This window comes from Rana temporaria, chromosome 1 (assembly GCF_905171775.1).
Source record: "Rana temporaria chromosome 1, aRanTem1.1, whole genome shotgun sequence".
NCBI classification, from domain to species: domain Eukaryota; kingdom Metazoa; phylum Chordata; class Amphibia; order Anura; family Ranidae; genus Rana; species Rana temporaria.
In genome coordinates, this window is record NC_053489.1 from 611,259,534 (window position 1) to 611,281,649 (window position 22,116).

Below are 22,116 nucleotides of genomic sequence, written 5' to 3' on the forward strand. Positions count from 1 at the left end.
CTTCCTGTTCTTCTGTCTGTAACTCACCACCATAATGCGAGGCTTTCTCCCTGGTGTGGAGTGTCGTGCTCACCCCCTCCCTTGGACTACAGGAGAGTCAGGACGCCCACTAACACACAGCTCCGTTCTCTATCTGCAATGTAGAGAGCGTCCTGACTCTCCCATAGTCCAAGGGAGGGGGCGAACACGACACTCCACACCAGGGAGAAAGCCTTGCATTACTGTGTGGAGTTACAGACAGAAGAACAGAAGTGAGGATTTCTCAGAAGAAATAAGGACATTTAAAAGCAAAATCGATGGATGAGGTAAGTGAAGGAGGACTGCACTAAGGTAAAGGAAGCTATTTAGGATTTTTTTTTTACCTTTACAGCCCATTTAAAAAAGGGAAAGTATAGCCAAAACCATCTTAGCTGTACTTCTCCTAGGCATCACAGGGGTTCAGTTCCTTCTGCACTCCTGAGACCCATTTTCAGCAGACAGTGGGCTAAAGCCCACTGTCGGCTGACGTTGCAGAGCCATGCCAGGCTCTGAAAATATATGGTCGGGATCTGCCTGGAAAGCCTGAACCGCCAGCTGGCTCAGCCTCTCAGCGATCTGCTGAGCCAGCTGCTCCCACCCCCTCCACAGTCCAGCACTCCAATGAGCGCTGGAGAGGCAGAGCAGGGAGACTGTGACTGACAATCTCAGACTCTCTGCTCACTGAAGGCTGAGAACCAAGGGATCAGTGGTCTTTGATCGCTCTGTTCTCAGTCTTAGAAGCAATGGGGGACAGATGCCGCATCAGATCAATGTTGCATCCATTGAGGCGAATATAAATGTTTTTTTTTTTTTTTACCAGATAATACTTCTTTCAAGTCACCGTCTCACAAAATAGAGAAGGGAGGATAAAAATGGCAATCCTGGAGAATGCACCTGGAAAAACAAGTCAGCAATTTTAACAGGTTCTATTAAAAAAAAAAAAGCGTTGCTCATATCAGAATCAACTATATTTCACTTTGTAGCCTGCATTAGATAAATGACAGTTGTAGACTTGTGGATTTCTTGTATGGACATCACCACTTTCCTAGTGTACCTAAACAAGCCTCATTACTGCGTTTCCAAACTGGCAAGGACTTATGGAGAAGATCAAACCGACCTATTGGTGAAAGGCAACAGCAGCAACAGTTCTGTCACCTTCACAAGATGCGGACAGCACCGGCGTTACAGAAATTCAGGCTACGAAAGCACCAATCCAACCAAAACTAGTGGCAGTTATAGGCAGATGCTTGTGGCAGAACCACCCACTGGCTTTTTAGCTCTCCAAATAACTCCGATGTTGAAATGGTTTCCAGTTCCAAACTCAACCTCTCATCAGCTGCCATTACAATGTCCCAGCAACCACTTCATAGCAGAGATTTGTGATGGTTTATATTATTTGTGAGCAGTAGCTGGATACAGAGTTGCTTCTGTAGTTGTCTACAACAGTGACCATTGCAGATACAGTGGTAGGCCATGATCGCTATTCGCTGCATTTGGTAACATGATAAAGTATTGAAAACTAGAGATTCTTTATCTAGCTCTGAGAAGAGCAATAGAGCTATCAATAGAACCGACATCTCTCTGACTTCAATTTTTTTCTAAAATAAAAACGATGAGTTTCTTTAGCTGCTATAAAACTGTCAAGCGCAACTCAATGTAAAATTTCAATAATGCCAAAATGATTGAACTGCTGCGCATGCACAGGAGCGACATCACCTTGGCCTGGCCAATGAAAACGACTGATGATCGGTACCCGAAAGCAGACTAGTCAAAGAGGTCAGCAGCTCGGGGGGAGCTCTGGGACACCACAGCACTGGAGAGAAGGAGAGTATAGTTATGCCTTAGGAAAAGATAAGAACAACTGGATTGAGTGCAAAATTTAATCATATAGTTTATGGTGGAGACAGATGTTACAGAGTCACAACGTTGAAACATTAAGACCCTATTCACACCTGGACTTGGTAAACGTGGGCAGCGATTCTGCTCACGATCCCTAAATGCTCTGCGAAACTGACAATTCACACTACGTTTTTTTTTTCCAGGTTCTATTCATTTTCAATTGCATCTGAAGACAGGTAAGGTTCTGCTGCAATTGTCAAGACTTGTTGCCCAAAAGAAGCTTCTACTTCTTTTTGAGCGTCTAGCTTCTCGTGATGCAGATTGCCATGAGTACAGTTCGATTTATCAAAAGCGTGGTGTGATGTCAGTTTTGCAGCGTTTTGGGATCGCAGGCAGAATTGCGGCAATTTTGTCCACGTTTGCCAACGCCCAGGTGTGAATGGTGCTTTGTTTCAATGTTATGACTCAAGTCTGCTTCTTTTGGTCAACAGATTTCGGCAATCACTGCAAAACCGCACCTGCGTTTAGGTGCCATTGAAAAGGAATGGCACCTGAACAAGTGTAGTGCGATTTGTCAGTTTTGCGGAGCGTTTTGGAAATGCAGGCAGAATTGCTGCCATTCTGCCCGTGGTCGCAAACACCCAAGTGTGAACGCGGCCTAAGATTGATACAAGCAATCTTACCGTTTGCTTCTTTGTGTTGTAATGAAAGATCACTAAAATCACTTGAACAACTGGGTTGTACAGCCAATCATTTGATTGGCTGTATGTATGATTACTGGTGAGATGTTATCATAGCATACAATGTAACCCCTGGTTGACAACTAGCCCTTTTAAAAAGTGAGCAATTGGTCAGAAAGGGGTTAAAGTTCATGATCGCAATTGTATAAAAGCTCACCTGTGAGCCCTGAATCAAAGGTGGATAAATTGATAAGCCAGTGGCGGATTCATCCCAGCAGCAGCCACTTATAACTGGAATATCAGTTTGGGTGGAATGACCCTTTTATGCACTAGGAACCTAGAATATTTACCTGAAATCAAAGCCCCAAGCTCACAAAATCACTACCTCTTCTCCATGAGGTACCAAGGTCACGATAAATGAAAATGATTAACAGTTAGGCAGCCTTATATGGACGAGTGCTAAAACTGTACAATATATCTATGGGAAGGTACAAGGATCAAACATATGTCAAATATCTTTAAAAGGAGAACCAGGCCACGTGGTGGAGGAAGAATATGCTCAGACATTGGTAATAATCGTTTACAAAGAGTGCAATGACATTAATGATGTATGCAGAGTCCTCTCTTTGTCCATGGTTAGTCTATTCCACTAAACTTGCCCAGCAGGTAAAATCGTTCAACTGGTTATTTCCCGTTAAGAGTAAGGCCTGCCCGGCAGCAAAGAGAGAGGGCAAAGTGCATTATGGGCACGGAAAGATGTCCAGTCTTTGCCTTCAGCATACCTCCTTCTCAAGCAAGATGCGAATACCAGTACCAGGGGGAGGAGTCAGTACAAGGATTTTGCCACCTTTAATAAGCCAGAGATAGATATATTACCCCAAATACTTTCACAAAAGAAAGTTACAGATAGAGGAAAACAAAGTCGCTCAGTACTGGAGGAGAAACTGCACAGCGCAGCATTAGCTGCGAAGGGCAGCCAGTCGCGAATGCATGGCTTCCAGATCCTCCTCTTCGTCGGATGCAGCGGTGGCGCCCTCCAGCTCTGGCTCCGGTTCTGGTAAGGCATCAGTGACTTTGTTGGGAGCTTTGCCCAGGGCCCCTGAAAGAAAAAAAAAAAAAAAAAAACAGATCAAGGTTAAATTCATACTTATTATCCTTTAAGCATAACAGACAAAGATAAAAAAAAATCTCTTAAGAGTGAGAACCTTGGCTAGATTTTTACTGCTCTTTTTATGGGAGGTTTTTATTTCCTTTCCTTGAGAGAGTGGTCACCAGCACAGTAAATAAGAGGAAATATCCCCCATAGGGGGAGAAGTGTTAGAACTTTGGTCAAGTCTTAGCTGCTGTTTACCAATTAGTGAGACTCCCTTATTTCCTCTCCTAAAGACAGTAACCAATGTTTTGGAACTTTTCCTACCTGAATTGAATGCAGGATAAAAATTGTGTGTTAATGTAGTAAAAAGTGTAAAGTTATAAAAAGTGTGCCGATTTTAACACTAGGGAACACAAGGGGGCGGCAGACTTAGCGTAGCAGGTTAGAATTAAAGGTTTGAGATAGAAGCGGATGCCGCATTCCTCGTCTCTCGTTGATGTCACTTCCGGCCTAGCTCCCTCTGCAGATGCTTCCAGCCAGCGTCATCCAATCCATTATCTGGAGCTTCGAGCCTCTATGAACCACCTCTGGATGACCTTGAGACCTCTGCCACAGACATATTTATGGTGCCTTCTTGTTTTATACCCATGTGCCAGTTGGCTTTTAATAAACCCATTTATTGTAACCTGCTACACCACAGGTGTCAAACACAAGGCCTGCGGGCCGAATCTGGCCCTCTGGGCCATTTCATGTGGCCCTCGCACCTCTCCTGCAGCTGCAGGAGAGCTCCAGCCCTCCCCTAGTCCTCCTCCAGACGCTTACTTTCTGCTTTCAAACAATGCATCCAGCTTCTTCTCAGCTGCAGCATAAGGAAAGGGGGGTGCACTGATGTAAGGGAGACCCACCCTTTTCAGCTATAACAGCTTCTGGGAGCACAGGAAGTTATCAGATGATAAGATTTCTGGCAGGATCAATAAGTATTTTTCCGCACTAATCCAACAGACATAACAAAACACCCTCAATGGTGATATTTAATAGATCAAGAGAGAGCAAGTTGAAAGAAAGAAAAGTTTACAGTAAGGCCTCATTCACATGGTTGATTAGGGTTGTAGTGTGGCAAGAGTCATTCATTGTAACTATATCCTAAACCGTGGAGGTTTAGGAGATATTTCCAGCACCTACAGGTAAGCCTTAATGTATGCTTACCTGTAGGTAAAAGTGGTTGTAAAGGTTTTACAACCACTTTAAAGCAGCACTCCAGGCTGCAGTATCTATATTTTTTATACCTTCTCCCTGCCTGCATAGAGCAGGCTTGGTGCTCTCGATTTATGTTATTGTCCTCCAATTACATGCACTATTGTTATCAGTAATTACCTGCTGTGATCTCATACAGAATCTTATCAATCTCCAGATCTGCTGCTTCTTCCATTTCATCCTCATCCTCCATTCCTGCAAATGTGTCCTCCAGCATCTCTTCTATAATCCCTGCCTAAAGAGAATAATCAAAAAGCAATTAAAAAACCTAGAATGAACAAAATATTCAAACATTTGGAAGCCACTCCAGGGGCCTGCAGACAACTTTGGGGCCAAAATGTTTTGTAGAAGCTGAAGAAAAGCATTTGAAAACTCACTATTTTGTAGGTAGATTGGCTCTTTAGCTCCAGGGATTTGTCCAGCCCTGTCAAGGACATGGAGTTATTGACAAGACGACAAGAACCCCAAACACAAGGCCAAAAAAAAAAAAAGTTTTGAATTACCTGCCACAAAAAGACAAACCAGGAATCCTGTTACAAGTGTTATGCCCCCAATGAGCCCCAATCTCAACATCACTGTGCCAGTCTGGGATTACAGTACTTTCAAAAGATAGAAGGAAGGAAGTCAGCCAAAAAGTGTGGCAAGTTCTCCAAGATGCTTGAAACAAACTATCACATAGGGGTCTCAAGACACTGCATGTAAGTGTACCCAAGGAAGTCACTGCCGAGATGGCACTTGCTTGAAAGTTCAATGAATAAAATTATACTGCTTCACAAAAAGAGATAAGTGAGCTCTGTGCTGTGAATAGATATAAATCCACAATACAAACGAAGCATTAGACATTTGGGCGCCTATAAAACATTCAATCCTTCAAAGTTATGTTTTATTGTCATAGAAGTTAATCACAAATGTTATGCTTTTTTTGTTTTGTCTTTTACGCAATTTAAAGTCATTTTGCAGAAACATTCCTATACTAGAAATACCCCAAGCCTCAGACCCAAAAGCCTCAAGATTGGGGCTAGCATGTTGGTGAATAATCTGGGAGCAGTAGATAGGTTGAAAAGCAGGGCCACGAACAGAAAGTGTCTTCAACGGCAAACTGCAGGGACCATTGGTGGGGAGATTGGGATGTGTGGACAAGTATTTTTGATATCCACTGTTGCTAAAAAATGCATGGAGGAACAGGGGCGGACTAACAACTCATGGGGCCCCTGGGCAATAGGAGATTATGGGGGCCCCCCCAGTCAGACAGGGACAGATGTAAAAAAAAAAAAAGATTTTTTGTATACTATCCCTGGTTTTACTGAGGCTGGCAACCCGGATGAGGCCCCCTAGTGGCAGTGCCCAAGTGCTCGAATGGTCAGACCGCCCCTGTGGAGGAAACAACTAACTGGACCAAATCCATCCAGAACTTCTGCACTGAGAAACTTCTTGAGATGTAGAATAGGATGAACATTTGGTTTTGGAACCGTGAAGAAATTTGAGTAGGAACCAAGAAACCTAAGCTAATCGCATCTCATTTAAAGTCCCAACCGTCCATATTTTATCCTTACAGGGATGGAGGCCTGTGGTGACTTAAACCACATGCCTCATATAAAGTCCCAACCCCATTTTTAACGGAACCAAGAAACCTTTCCGGGACTAAGACAATCACTCTGATAAACAATAACATAAAAAAAAACAAAAAAAACAACTGTCTTTTTTTGCAGATTCAAAGAAAGATTTTATAACAAAGCATTGAGGGTAAAAGCTCTGAAATACCAGCCTGTAACCCTGAGCAACATACAAGCGGGACACTCCTTCATTGCGAGGAGGACTTGACTCTTGACTTGGAGAGCTTTGGAGTCCATGTGTTCTTGCGGAACTGAGATTGGGGCTTGGGTTGAAACCCTGAAGATTGTGGTTGGCAAATTAATTGCTTTTTGGAAGTAGGGCTGGCAGCCATTTGTACTGTAGGCGTCAATTTTGTTTTGAGAAGCAACAGAGTACTCCCGCCCACAGTTACCTTTTGGATGTAGTCCTCCAGGGCAGGACCAAACATTCTCCATGAAAGGGTAAGTGTTCAAATTGCTTTTCACAAGGAAACTCCACTGACCAACACTTCAGCCAAAAGATCCTGAGTATGTGAACCAACAAGAAGCTCAGGTGAAAAAGGTGTTGGATGAAGTCCTTCAAGCATCCACCAAAAAATACAGGCACAAGAAAAATCCTGCTGGTAACTGCCTCACTCAGTATCCTCGTGGTCAGGGTCTCCATCTTTCATCATCCGATGAGCCTAGATTTCTTAGGCTTGGACACACTCCTACAGGCGCAAATGCAGGTTGTAAGGCCACCACAACTAGAGCAAAAGAGGCTTTAATATTTGTCCAGAAAATGTTCTTAAAGTGGAGCCCCCCTCCCCACGGTACCATATTTGCCACCTTTCGGGGGGGGGGGGGGCTCTGTCAGGGGAAAGCGGTATCATGTCCCCACTTCCAGGAGTCTGGACGCGTCAAATTACGCCAGCAGCTCGGCTCCCGGGCCAGTAGGAGTGAGAAGCGGAGCCTCGCGCAATAGGGTTCCCGGAGCGAACCCATAACGCTACACTGCCAGGTTCCCTTACCTGTAATGGCAGGGCGGCAGCACTGAAAACATTAGCTGCAGTGCCGACATCGCTGGACTCCAGGACAGGCAAGTGTTCTAATATTAAAAGTCAGCAGCTGCAGTATGTGTAGCTGCTGGCTTTTAATTTTTGCAGGGATGGGCAGACCTCCGCTTTAAATACAAGGACTTTGTCAACTGAAAACATAAGCGTTTTATTGAGAGAGGAAATTTCCAGGTCCATTGCATGTACTTACTAGTGAAATCATTATTCATGGAATAATACTCAGCAGATTGTTTTGATGGAATGAACATCTTTTCAGGGTGAGCTCAGTCCACGTATACCGCATCTTTTAAATGACAATGTACAGATAAATATTGGGGATGCTGTGGCGTCCACTGTGATCCCAATCCTGTGATCTTTGGGACAAAGGGCTCAAGAAGCACCGATTTTAATTTAGTCTGGACCACTTCAACCAGAAGCCCTCAGGACTAAAGGAGAAAAGAGAAATTTTCAACATCCCCCTCATCCAAAAAGGTCCCTTTCCACCTCTTCCTTCAAAGTTTCCTTGGGAGGCTCCTCCTCAGTCAAAGAAGGTGGAGGAGAAGGTGAGTTTTACTTGTGAGCTAAATGGTGTAAAGTGGATATAAATCTGGAAAGCTGTTGTAAACTCACAATAGAAGAGGAGAATCCCCCCTTTAAAGTACAAAGTAGCTGGAGGAAAGTGTCCCAGAGGGAGTGGAAAGACCAGATAAAAACTGAAATATTCAGAACAACCAGGAATTCAATAGGGGGGACCTCCAGGGGAGATATTGCAAGGAGATCTATAGCCAGGTTACTCTCTTCCTACCCTCACTGCAATTTTCTCCCACTTACTGTCATCACTGAGACATAGTCTGCCAGCAAAAGCTTTGGGCACCAACCATAAAAGAGTTCAGAACTAGCCGAGATCAATAAATATCAAGACACCAGTAAAAAATAAAAAAAGTTAAACCCCAAAATGGTTCCTGCTATTTCAGTACCAATTACACCCTCCCTAAAGAGAGCCATAGCACAGTGTCCAACAAGAACACCAATATTTACGGTGCCTGTGTGTTAGTACCAGGCCGTTGTAGGCATCAAGATGGCTGCTGGAGATACGCTCTGCCTCGCCAAGGGGATTTCCGTTTTTTTTTTTGCCAGTATCCAATCATCTGAAAGTGGCAGCATAACCTTATAGTAATAGATAAGAAGATACCCTGTGTCTTGGGATGTACAATAACAAAAATGACAAATACTACACAAAACAATCAAACAATGGAGTCTTTAACTTTCTGATGTTCTGCTCTTACCTTCATCATCTCTTTGGAAAGCTCCCTCATGTTGGCCTGGATCTCAGGGATTTTCACCAAGTTCTGCATGGCTTTCATCACCTCTGTGCTCCTCTGTAAGGACCCAGAGACTTTCAGGACAGCTATAAAAAAAACACATGAAAATCACTAAGAAAAGGGATACAAAAAAGGTGTATTCACACAGTGTGCACCTCAAGAGTGATAATTGTGGGGTTTTTACTTTTTTTTTTTACACTTTGACATTTTACAGGTTTTTGGATCAACAGACTCCGATAACCATCTTTACCAAACGGTCTCACAGAATTGCACTGAAAGGACCCTGCCCCTTGTCATAGGATTTGACTGACAGCAGCCAATAGCTCCCACTGACGCAAAGCCTGTGATAGCAGGGAGAGAGGAGAGCTACTACAGAATGGCACAGCATTGGATCAAGTATAAAGTGGGAAGGGCAATACTGCCAACGGAACATTTATACCTTAATCTTATCTATTTCTCTAACACTGCTCCCTTTATTCTACCACCTCTGTCCCTCTATCCTGTAGAAATACTAGAATTTAACCGACAGTGCTTTCGGAAAGTATTCAAAGCGGTTCACTTTTTCCACATTTTGTTATGTTAGTTTTATTCCAAAATGGATTAAATTCATTATTTTCCCCCCAATTCTACAAACAATACCCCATAATGACATCGTGAAAGACGTTTGTTTGAAATCTTAGCAAAATTATTATAAAAAAAAAACTCAAATCTGAGCTCAGATGGATCCTGTTTTCTCTGGTCTGATGAAACAAAGATTGAACTCTTTGGCCTAAATGGCAAGCGCCATGTCTGGAGGAAGCCATGCACCGCTGAACACTTGGCCAATACCATCCCTACAGTGAAGCATGGTGATGGCAGAATCATGCTTTGGGGATGTTTTTAAGCAGCAGGAACTGAGAGACTAGTCATGATTGAGGGAAAGATGAATGCAGGAATGTACAGAGACATTCTTGATGAAGACCTGCTCCAGAGCGCTCTGGACCTCAGACTGAGGTGAAGGTTCATCTTCCAACAGGACAACGACCTTAAGCACAGCCAAGACAACAAAGGAGTGGCTATGAGACAACTCTGTGAATGTCCTTGAGTGGCCCAGCCAGAGCCCAGATCTGAAAATGGCGGTGCACTTACGCTCCCCATCCAACCTGATGGAACTTGAGAGGTCCTACAAAGAATAATGGGAGAAACTGCCCAACACCAGGTGTGACAAGCTTGTAGCATCATACACAAAAAGACTTGAGGCTGTTGTTGGTGCCAAAGGTGCTTCAACAAAGTATTGAGCAAAGGCTGTGAAGACTTATGTACATGGGATTTTTTGGTTTTTACATTTTTAATAAATTTGCAAAGATTTCAAACAAACTTCTTTCACGTTGTCATTATGGGGTATTGTTTGTAGAATTTTATGGAAAATAATGAATTTAATCCATGGAATAAGGCAGAAAAAGTGAAGCGCTGTGAATACTTTTCGGATGCACTGCACCTGGTCTCATCCAGACAAAATGACAAATGATACCAAAAATGTCAGCCTACCCTTATTTTGGGAAATTCAAACCTAAACCACTGCGCTATAGAACCTTCTAGGGCCAGGTCACACCAGACGCAGTTCTGCACGCATTTTTTCTGCACTAAAAATGCATGTATTCCAATGGATCCAACTCACACCATGCAGTCAGTTTCCGGTGCAGAAACTAACCAGAAACTGACTGCATGGTGTGAACTAGAACCATTGGAATACATGGAAAACACTGCGCATGAATTTTGTGCAGAAAAAAAAGCGCACGGAACTGAATGGAACTGCTTCTGGTGTGAACTGGCCCTGTAGTGCATCCGCGAAGTCGATTTCAAATTCCCACTCACCTTAGAAGCAGCCTGAACCTAATTCTAGAGAGGCACACCCAAACTTAAATATACAGTATAGTTTACCTAACCTATTTTTTTCCCCTCCCAAAAAAAAAAAAAATTACAACTACAATGGCTGAAAGTAGAACTATGAGACCACATCGTATCACCACAAGACTACTGCACACATGTACACAACACTTGACACACAATTTTCGATAAGTTCTAGAACAGCTTTAATGTGTATATAGAGAGCCAGAACTTTTTTTGTAGTAGTTTAGATGTAGTAGGGAGATTTAGAATCTGTCAGGTTTCCACACAAAATATGAGGTAATGCATCCTTCAATCCTCAGCGCTGAGCTGACTAAAAAGTACAAATATCAAAACAAAACATAACCTTCAGGCTTAGTTTCCACTAGTGCAACTCCAAAGTCGTGCGATTTAGAGAGTGTGACCTTGAATCAACGCTCTCTGAATCAAAGTAGTGCGGGCATCTTTTTAATGCCGCTGCAACTTTAAGTCACAGACTGGAATGGGTGCCATTGAAAGCAATGGGCTGTGACTTGTCATGCAACTTTGTGTCCAACATCACATGACTAGTCGCACAGTTTCCAACCATTTATAACAACAACTGTCCAGCTCCCAAACCACCCCTTAACCACTCGCTGACTAGTTCATAGCCAAATGACAGCTACAGCACGATCGGTTAGTTCTGGGGGAGGATACTATGTCATCCTCTCGCAATTGCGCATTCCCATGCACCCCCTGGGGGAGAGGGGACCCGTCGCATTACGGATCGGGGTAAATGGCAGATGACAGCCCTTTACCACGTGATCGCTCCTTCCAATGACGGAGTGATCACTTGTCAACAAGCCGGCGCATGTCCGGTTCAGCTCTCTCTCCTCTCAGCGATCGGTACAGCATGCGAGGAGAGGAGGTAGTCGGTGCAGCAGGATGAGTGGGCTGGATGTAAAGTGCCCACAGCGCTAATCTGTGCCCATTCATGCCCCATCAATGCCTCATACATGCATATTTTTTGCTATGTACATGCTATGTGTTACAAAAATATTTTATAAATTGATAACTTTGCGTTTTTATTTTCTTTCCACATTTTCCAAAAACGTGTGGAAACAAAATGACAAGTTCAAAAGACTCATTATGCCTCCTAGATTATTTTGGGGTGTTTGCTTTTCAAAATGGGGTAATTTTTTGGGGCATTTACATTGTCCTGGGGCTCCAGGGCCTTCAAAAAGTGTAATAGGTAAATGTCCGATTTACGTCCCTAGAACACCTGATGGTGCTCCCTGCAAAAAGTCTCACACGTGGTATCACCATACTCAGGAGTAGTATCAGAATGTGTGTTGGGGTGTAGTTACAAGTATGCATATGCTGAATTCGAGAAATAACCTGTTAATATGATAATTTTGAGGGGGAAAAAAAATTATATTAATAAAAAAAATGATTTATATATAAAAAAAATAATAATTCAATTTAATTTAATTTCACAAAAAGATCGCAGGAAAAAAATAAAATAAAACTCACCATTCCTCTTGCTAAATACATTGGAATGTCTACTTTCCAAAAAGGGGTCATTTGGGGGAATTTATACTTTCCTAGCTTGTTAGTGTCTCAAGAAATGAGATAGGCCGTCAGTACATTGGGTGCGATACATTTTCAGTGATTGGCACCATAGCTTGTAGACTATAACTTTCAAAAAGACCAAATATACACAGATTTTGGTCATTTTAACCAAAGATATGTAGCAGTATAAATTGTGGCCAACATTTATGAGGAAAGATTTATAAATTTGCTAAATTTAAGAACAGAAACAAAGATAAATATATTTTTTACCAACTTTTCAGTCTCTATTTATAGCACAAATGACTGCGTAATTGTCATTCAAAATGTGAGCGCTGAAAGCTGAAAATTGGCCTGGTTAGGAAGGGGGTATAAGTGCCCAGTGGTTAATTATGTTTTTGCTGCTGTCCTCTGGATCTTATTCAACAATAAGCCTGGGTTCACACATCGCATGTGATTCGCACACGCACTGCGGTGCCGATCGCATGCAATGTTTGTGCAATGCGAGTTGAGCCATACAGTGGTATACAGTTGTATGGCTGAACTTGCATAAGATTCACAGGAAAATAGTGCAGGGACTTTTTGTCCCCGCACTGGAATCAGATCACATGGGTGTTCTCACCTATGCGATTTGATTTCTGTCGGAGTTTACAGTTCGAACTGCGATCTGTGAAACGATCTGGGGGTGTCATTTACATTGTATTGACACCCGCAGCGGTCAGTGTGAACAGTGTGAGAAGCAAAGCGAGAACAGCGCTGGAATTGCACCAGTTCCTGCATTGCATATGTGTGAACCTAGGCTAAATGGCTTCAAACATGCTTGGGACAAAGATGAATCTATACTTTAGCTATACAAAAGTTTTTTTTTTTTTTTTTTTCTCTCTCCATTAAGAGAAGAAGGACTAGCAGACTCGATGGACCACTCAGTCTTTTTTCTGCAGTCACTTTTCTATGTACATGTTTCTAGGCAAGATTCACCCCTCTCTCTGTCTTGGTGACAATTTTTACAGAGGGATCCAAAACTAAACATAAAAAAAAAAAAAAAGAAAAACCCATACGATAACAGAAATCCAAAACCAGGCAAACATAAACGAGTCAACATAGCGGTTTAACCCTCCCCTAGAAAGGAAAGGCTTACCCAACTGATTCTTCATACTCATGAGTACAGAGTTCATGTGGGCCTTGGAGGCATAGAGCTTACTTATTGCCCGATTGGAATGCACAACCTCCTTTGCCAATATTTTACAAACATCCTTGTTGCCTTTCTTTGCCGAGTCCTTTATTGAGCGCTTGACTTTCTCTTGCTCTCTCTGGATATCTAGAACACATGTACATACATTATTTGGCTTGCTACCAAAAAACAGAAGCATTTAAAGTGCACATGTATTGTCCACACAACTAAACCACCTCTTCAGGCATCATAAAACGTTTTAGAGAGGTCAAATTAATTTTTATTTTGCATCTTGATAACTCTTCTCAAGATTAGAAAATTGAATGAACATTCTTAAAAAAAAAAATAAAAAAAAAATATTGGACTGAAAATCTATTCGTGTTTTGCCATCATAAGATGACTGTTCTTTTATTATTATGAATGAAAAATCAACACTGCACTAAAGGGGACTGACAACACTGCTTAGCACAGGGCTCGACAAACTCCGGGCGCCAGGTCGCATTTGCGACCTGGCGCGGCACAGCTGGGGTATCATGTCTCCATGCGCCCCCCGGCGCGATCGCGTTGGGCTGTTCCGGCCGGTAATTGAGGCCGCGGCTTTGTGGCCTTCTGCAGTCTTATGGTTACTTCTGGAATCTGGCGCCCTCTTGTGATGGCTGTTGGTATGACAAGACAACCAGCAATGCTAATGGAGCATCCCCTGTCTGTTTTAACTGCCCGCCCATCTCCTTCCCTTTACTTAGAACTAGGGTTGTCCCGATACCGATATTAGTATCGGTACCGATACAGAGCATTTGCGCGAGTACTTGTACTCGCACAAATGCTCCCGATGCCTGACCAGATACTTGGTCAGCGGGTGGAGGTTTTGAGCAGAGAGGGCAGGCAGAGTTTGTGAGCGGAGAGGGCGGGTGTATGCTGCTCTCCCCCTCCGCGCGCCGTGTCCCCCGCCGTGGTCCTGCTGTCCTCCTCCATGCTGTGTCCCCTTCTGAGATGCTGTTCTCCCCCCCGAGTGATGCTGCTGTCGGCGCTCTGCGTCCCCCTCTGTTTTCCTGCTGTCCTCCATGCTCTTTGTCCCGATGCCTGGGTCCTCCATGCTTTGTCCCGTGTCTTGTGTCCCCTTCCGTGATTCTCCTCTCCCCGAGTGGTGCTGCTGTCGGCGCTCTGCGTCCCCCTCCGTTTTCCTGCTGTGCTCCATGGTCTGTGTCCCGATGCCTGTGTACTCCATGCTGTGTCCCGTGTCCCCTTCCGTGATGCTGCTCTCCCCCAGAGTGATGCTGCTGTTGGTGCTCTGCGTCCCCCTCCGTTTTCCTGCTGTCCTCCATGCTCAGTGTCCCAATGCCTGTGTCCTCCATGCGGTGTCCCCTTCCATGATGCTGCTCTCCCCCCGAGTGATGCTGCTGTCCGCGCTCAGTGTCCCCCTCCGTGATCCTGCTGTCCTCCATGATGCTGCTCTCCCCCTCCATTTTGCGTGTCCCCCCTCCTGCTGCTGTCCCCCTCTGCACTCTGTTTCCCCTCCACTCTCTCTGTCCTCGTCAGGATAGAGAGCGAAGGTAGGAGCCACTAAACCCGGCTCCTACCTGTTCTGAATGAACAGAATCAGTTGTCACTGACTCTGTCCATTCACATAACAAACATCGTAACCTGTGTTTAAAATGCCTCAGTTTATGAATGGAATGGAGGCTGTGTCTTCTGTCCATTCATTTTACCTGAGGCTGCAGAGAAAGGGACTGGGGAATCTGTGTCCTTAGTCCCTTTCTCTGTCTCAAAGTTAAGACCCCTGTTAAGACCCCTGACATCTCACCCAAGCCACCCACAGTGCTAAAAGGAAAAAAATTGCAATAAATATAAAATAAATGAATTGTAAAAAAACAAAAAAAAAAACAACACACACTGACACCATTCACTCCCCCCGCCCCTAAAAAAAGAAGAAAGCATCGTTAAAAAAAAATAAAAAATAAAAAACCATAACAAAAAATTGTAAAAAAAACTAAATACTGACATATGTGCCACTGTCACATGACATAAAAAAAAAAAAAAAGTATCGGTAATCAGTATCGTCGAGTACTTGTATACGGTCTTAAAAAAGTGTTATCGGGACAACCCTACTTAGAACCCCCGAACATTATATATATTTTTTATTCTAACAGCCTAGAAAATAAAACGGCGGTCGCTGCAATACTTTCTGTCACACCGTATTTGCGCAGCGGTCTTACAAGTGCACTTTTTTGGGGAAAAAAAACACTTTAATTAAAAAATAAGACAACAGTAAAGTTAACCCAAATTTTTTTTAGATTGTGAAAGATAATGTTACGCCGAGTAAAACCTTTATAATCTCCATAGGCAACGTTTAAATAATTCTACAAGTTGCACGTTTTGAGTCACAGACGAGGTCTAGGGCTAGAATTATTGCTCTACCAATCGCGGCGATGTCTCATGTGTGGTTTGAACACAGCTTTCATATGCGGACGCTACTCACGTATGCGTTCGCTTCTGCACGCAAGATCGGCCGGACGGGGCGCGTTTCTGGCTCCTCTATTTTTTAGCTGGCTCCTAGATTCCAAGCAAATTTTTCAAGCCCTGGCTTAGCAATTGTCGGACCCAACAGACCTAACAGCAGGGGTCTCAAACTGGTGGCCCTCCAGCTGTTGCGAAACTACAAGTCCCATCATGCCTCCGCTTGTGGAAGTCATGCTTGTAACTGTCAGCCTTGCAATTCCTCATGGGACTTGTAGATTCACAACAGCTGAAGGGCCATCAGTTTGCGACCCCTGCCTAACAGATTACATTAAAAATTGAGAAGTCTAGTGAGGCTTCTTCTATGATTAAATCATTCTCTTACCTCTTATCTGTCTGTCAATAACACGCATTTCTTTACGAATTTTTAGTGACCATTCATTGACCTAAAATAAAAATAAAAAAGAACAAAATAGTAAAGTTTTAAATTATAATACAAGATGATTTATACAATGTACAGTGCCATGTTACAAGATAGTGTCATGCACTTTACAGAATCATAATATAGAATAATTATACTTTCTATATACTACAATGTCAGGTAAAGAGTGACTGCTATACAGACACTGGACAGAGTAAGACATATACAGTAAAACCTTGGTTTTAGAGTAACTTGGTTTAGGAGCTTTTGCAAGACAAGCAAAACTTTTTAAATACATTTTGACTTGATATACAAGTAGTGTCATGTCACAACTGGGTATAAAACAGAAGAGAGGCACCACCAAGTGTAGCAATATGGTTACATTTAAAGCGGATGTGCCATGGGAAAATAATATTAAAAGCCAGCAGCTACAAATACTGCAGCTGCTGACTTTTAATATTAGGACACTTACCTGTCCTGGAGTCCAGCACCGATCGCAGCAGAGGACGAGCGATCGCTCGTCCCTCTGCTGCTCCCCCTGACATCCACGCTGAGGGAACCAGGAAGTGAAGCGCTGCGGCTTCACTGCCCGGTTCCCTACGGCGCATGCGCGAGTCGCGCCCGCCGATTGGCTCCCGCTGTGTGCTGGGAGCCGAGTGTTCCCAGCACACAACGGGGGGGCGACGGGATGTGACGGAATGCCCGTCTTTTGCCCGTGAATGCCGGGCCGGAAGTGGGTGCAAATACCTGTCTTTACACAGGTATCTGCACCCCCCTCCCCCCTGAAAGGTGTCAAATGTGACACCGGAGGGGGGGAGGGTTCCGATCAGCGGGACTCCACTTTAGGGTGGAGAACCGCTTTAATGAAGGTATAACATTTAGCAACATATTGCTACACTTAGAGGCGCCTCTCTTCTCTTTTATACTCTGTAGCTCCTGCTGGATTTTGCGTCTAATCCCCTTGTGGATGGACATTTTATAGTTACACAACCTATCACATTGCTATAATCTTTTTATATGGACTATGAACTGAAGGACTTATGAATAAATGGTTGTAAACAAATAATTAGAGTTTCCATTATTTCCTATGGGGAAATTCACTTTGATATACAAGTTCTTTGGATTACAAGCATGTTTCTGGAAAGAATTATGCTCACAATCCAAGGTTTTACTGTACTGTATATGGTAATGTTATCAATACACATCATGATATATAATACAGATTAATTATTATTTCTATATACTACAATGTCAGGTTAAAGAGTGACTGTTATACAGACATTAGACCAGGGATCTTCAAACTACGGCCCTCCAGTTGTTCAGGAACTCCAATTCCCATCATGCCTAGTCATGTCTGTGAATGTTTACAATGCCTCATGGGATGTGTAGTTCCGCAACAGCTGGAGGGCCGTAGTTTGAGGATCCCTGCATTAGACAGAGTAAGGCATATACTGCATATGGTAATTTTTTTCAAAACACATCATGATATATACCTGACTGGATACAGTCATTGTCACTTTTCTTGAGCCAGGTGGTTTCAACAAGGCCAGCCACAGCTTATATTGCAACGATTCAGCAGAAACTGGTTAGCACTTCCGCCTAGCAGTATTAGGGTCGTCGGTTCAAGCACACACCACAGTCCACTGCCTGGAGTTTGCATTGTCACCCTGGGTTTCCTCCGAGTACTGCGGTTTCCTCCCACACTCCAACAACATGCTGGTAGACTAAATTGGCTGCTGTCTAGAATAGCCCTAGTATGTGTATGTATGAATGCGTGTTTGGGACATTAGATTGTAAGCTCCTTGAGGACAGGGACTGATGTGAATGTACTATACAGTATACCCATCTTACATCAGTTAGTTAGTACAGGTGTTTGGGGGAAGCTGAGTAAAAGATGATCCGCACTCCGGTCGTTGCTCTTAAACAATTGACGTATTTGACAGGCCACAGTAGACAAACGCAAATAGGAAAGGTTGGCGCGTATCAGCCTATAAGGCCTTAGTCATAACCACATTACAAACATGAAATTTGTAAAATAAATAGTAGCTCTAAGGATCACTGACTCCACCCATTAATTGTCTGAATTGACTGCAAGCAATTATCCAAGGAAGGAAATCAGCTGAAATGCAGGCAAGTTATGGGTGGAGTCAGTGATCCTTAGAGCTACTATTTATTTCACAAGTTTCATGTCTGTAATGTGGTTATGACTAAGGCCTTATAGACTGAAACGCGCCAACCTTTCCTATTTGCGTTAGTCTACTGTGGCCTGTCAATAAATACGTCAATTGTTTAAGAGCAACGACCGGAGGGCGGATCATCTTTTCCTCATTATTCTGCACAGTCAGCGACTGTGGATCGAGCCCCCGGGAGCTCTGCTTTCCATGTGATGTATGGGTAGTAGCACTGACTGTTTTGGTTTATAGTTTGGGGGAAGCCGGTTTAAGATCAGTTAGGTTCACTCATTTGTGATTGACCACCAATAAAATACACAGGATTGTGGACGTGGAGTGTTTTGGAGCTCTGGTGTGAATGGGCTCTAAAAGTGAACATAGCCTACGCCCATCAACCTCAACCCCACGGAGAAGGTATAGCAGTGAATGTATATACACACACACACACACACACACCAGGGTGTACTGTGTAAATAATAGCAGTGTACATGATCAATTCAAGATGGAACCCACATGAGGAGTACACAGCCATCCTTATGTGATACACAGTCTGTTCTTGCACACAGTGAGGATGAGTTACTAAAGGAGCCAAGAATGTTACCGCTATAAATTATATAAATATCTACTTCAATTATCCACTCAAGTGAAAAGCAAATTCCCGTTTACTGATTTCATCTGCATACAATTGGATAATTGAAGTGCGCATTCACACATCTGAAACAATATTGAAGAAAATTGTCAGCTGAGCAGAGCCTGCATCCAATCAGAGGCCGGTATTTAGACAACCAGCTGCAACATTGGCTGTCAAAGTACAATAGCCGCAGTGGAAGACTTCTACATCTGCCTTGTACATGGAGATAGAGAAAGAGGCAAACTCAAGGAAAAAAAATGTGTGTGTGTATGGCCAGCTTTAGTAAATCAGCCCAATTCGCACAATATAAACCCTATATAATAATAATATTATATCCCCAAACTGTTAAAGTGACGCAGTGCCACATCCCAAAAAAATGGCCTGGTCATTAAGGAGGCAAATCTTCCGGTCCCAACAATGGTTAAATATTGGTATTAAACCCAAAAACGTAATATACTGCAGCTTACCAATCATTAGATGTGGAGGCTAGAGTTTTTTTTGGCTGGCAGAACACAATGATTACTGCTGGCGACTATACCCACAGGTAGTAATTGCATGTAAAAAATTCAACAGGCTAGTTGTAACCCAGTCGATCGATAGATGGCTACAGATGGATTAAATCTCGGCCAGTCCCCTGCTTAAAGAGGGAGTAAATCCATGGGCTTTTTTTTTTTCTAACCTGATGTCACTTCCACACATGCACCCGGGACCTGCCGTTTAGGGCACAGGACTCTGAAGAACAGCCCGGGTGGCCCTTCCACCGGTGACGTCACCAGATGCATGTACAGTAAATATCTCCATCACATTTAGGACATATTTACAGTACCTCCTATAAGTAAGCCTTATTGTAGACTTACCTATAGGCAGGGCTCGATAAACCCCGGGTGCCAGGTTGCAATTGCAACTAGAATTACCGACCTGGCGCGGCACAGCTGGGGTACCCCGTCTCCGTGCGCATCCCCCTGGCGATTGCGTCATTCTGTGCCGGACGGTAATTGAGGCCGCGGCTTTTTGCAGTCCTATGGTTCCTTCTGGAATCTGGTGCCCTCTTGTGGTGGCCGTTGGTATGACATGACAACCAGCAATGCTAATGGAGCTTCCCCTGTCTGTTTCCATCTCCTTCCCTTTACTTAGAAGTTAGAACCCCCAAACATTACATATATTTTTTATTCTAACACCCTAGAGAATAAAACGGCGGTCGTTGCAATACTTTGTCACACCGTACTTGCACAGCGGTCTTACAAGCGCACTTTTTTGGGAAAAAAAATACTTTTTTTATTTTATATTGTGAAAGATAATGCTATGCCGAGTAAATTGATACCCAACGTCTGCTCGTGGAATGGCGTCAAACTTTTACCCTTTAAAATCTCCATCGGCGTCGTTTAAAAAATCCTACAGGTTGCATGTTTCGAGTTACAGAGGTCTAGAATTATTGCTCTCGCTCTACTTATCACGGCGATACCTCACATGTGTGGTTTGAACACAGCTTTCATATGCGGACGCTACTCGCGTATGCGTTCGCTTCTGCGTGCAAGCTCGGCGGGGTGGGGCGCGTTCCTAGCTCCTAACTTTTTTTAGCTGGCTCCTAGATTCCAAGCAAATTTGTCAAGCCCTGCCTATAGGTACAAGTCAGAGACGGGAATTTACTCAAACCAAACCGAAATTTGACAGATCTATGGCCAGCTTTAAATCGTTTGTCTCAACCCTCTAACTGCTAAATCTGCAGGACAGCTTGTTCTATTGAGAAATAGGATTTACTGGCTAGATCACCAGGTTAAAATGAAGGCAAGAAAGCTTAAAAAAGAAAACACATGCAGCCATCACATCTAAGAATTGGTAGGCTGCAATATGTAATAAAATGTTTGCTTTTGGGTTTAAAACCTCTTTAAAGGGGAGTTCCACCCACAATTTCACTTTTTAAATATTAATACCCCTGTAATACACAAGCTAATGTATTCTAGTAAAGTTAGTCTGTAAACTAAGGTCCGTTTTGTTAGGTTGTTACAGCATTTAAATAGTTTATAATCTAGAAATATCATCATGAAGCCAGACTGTATGACTTCCTGGATTTCAGCTTTGCATATCTCGCACATGCTCAGTGCACAAGCAATGTAATAGGTCTCAGTCAGGTTTGCAAGGACTACTGGGAAACATGATGCCTATCCCAGAAACCCTTGCAAATAGCCTAGGCAAATAAGGAGGAGGAAGTAATGAAGGACTACAAAATAAAGGTATTTACAAGCAACAAATTAAATAAAAATTGTCCATTCTGAACACTATGAGATTAGAGCATGCAGCACAGACAAACATAAAAAAATGGGTGGAACTCCACTTTAAAGGGTAAGTTCACCTTTACAAAAAAAAAAAAAAAAAAAAAAAAAAAAAAAAAAATCGGTAGGGTAAACTTACACTGGCCCCTCCCTAGCGGTTCCAACCATTTATGTCTGAATATCTGTATTAGCCTTGTATTGAAATGTGAGGAAAACCCTTTATCACTTACTTTTCAGCTTCTCTGCTCCTCCCCTGATAAAAGCCCAATTTGTGGGCATCTCTAATGTTGAGTTTAGTTGCCACCACCCCCTAGTCAATGAACACACCTAAGGGGGGAGGGGCCAGAGTTCCCCTGTTCTACCCCCACTGTTGCTATGGACACGGGTGGCCCTGCCACCAGGCATCCTATGCTGCTTCTCTCCAGCTTGTTTTAGTGGTCATATTGTCGCAACATGGACAGATTCCCTATTAGTGGAACACTGTAACCAATATGATAGGGGGGTCCAGAAACAGTTGGCGGAATGAACAACATAATCAAGTAAAGGGGGCCCTCCGGTGGCTGTGAGGAGCAGTGAAATGGATCTCTGAGCACATCAGGGGGATTTAGGAGCCATGAACTAGTGACAGGTCCTCTTTAATGTCCAGCATCACAGCCTACACAGTATAGACCGTGAACCGGCTCTTGATGTTCCTTATTTAGAAGATCACGCCCTATACAGATGGTGGGACAGAGTGCTGAGCCCTACTCACG

General features: G+C 43.4%; 1 protein-coding gene across 2 annotated transcripts in view; it reads right to left on the minus strand.

Annotated features, from left to right (window-relative positions):
• Positions 1–1,884: 1,884 nt before the first annotated feature.
• Positions 1,885–22,116, minus strand: part of LOC120924341 (charged multivesicular body protein 3) — a 65,975-nt gene continuing 45,743 nt past the window's right edge. For both annotated transcript variants that reach the window (XM_040335237.1, XM_040335236.1), the window contains 5 exons: positions 16,257–16,317; positions 13,385–13,564; positions 8,797–8,918; positions 5,005–5,119; positions 1,885–3,636 (listed from right to left, as the gene is read on the minus strand). In XM_040335237.1, the coding sequence (XP_040191171.1) occupies positions 3,497–3,636; positions 5,005–5,119; positions 8,797–8,918; positions 13,385–13,564; positions 16,257–16,317 (618 nt within the window). In that variant the 3' untranslated portion in view covers positions 1,885–3,496. The remainder of the gene's footprint in view (positions 3,637–5,004; positions 5,120–8,796; positions 8,919–13,384; positions 13,565–16,256; positions 16,318–22,116) is intronic.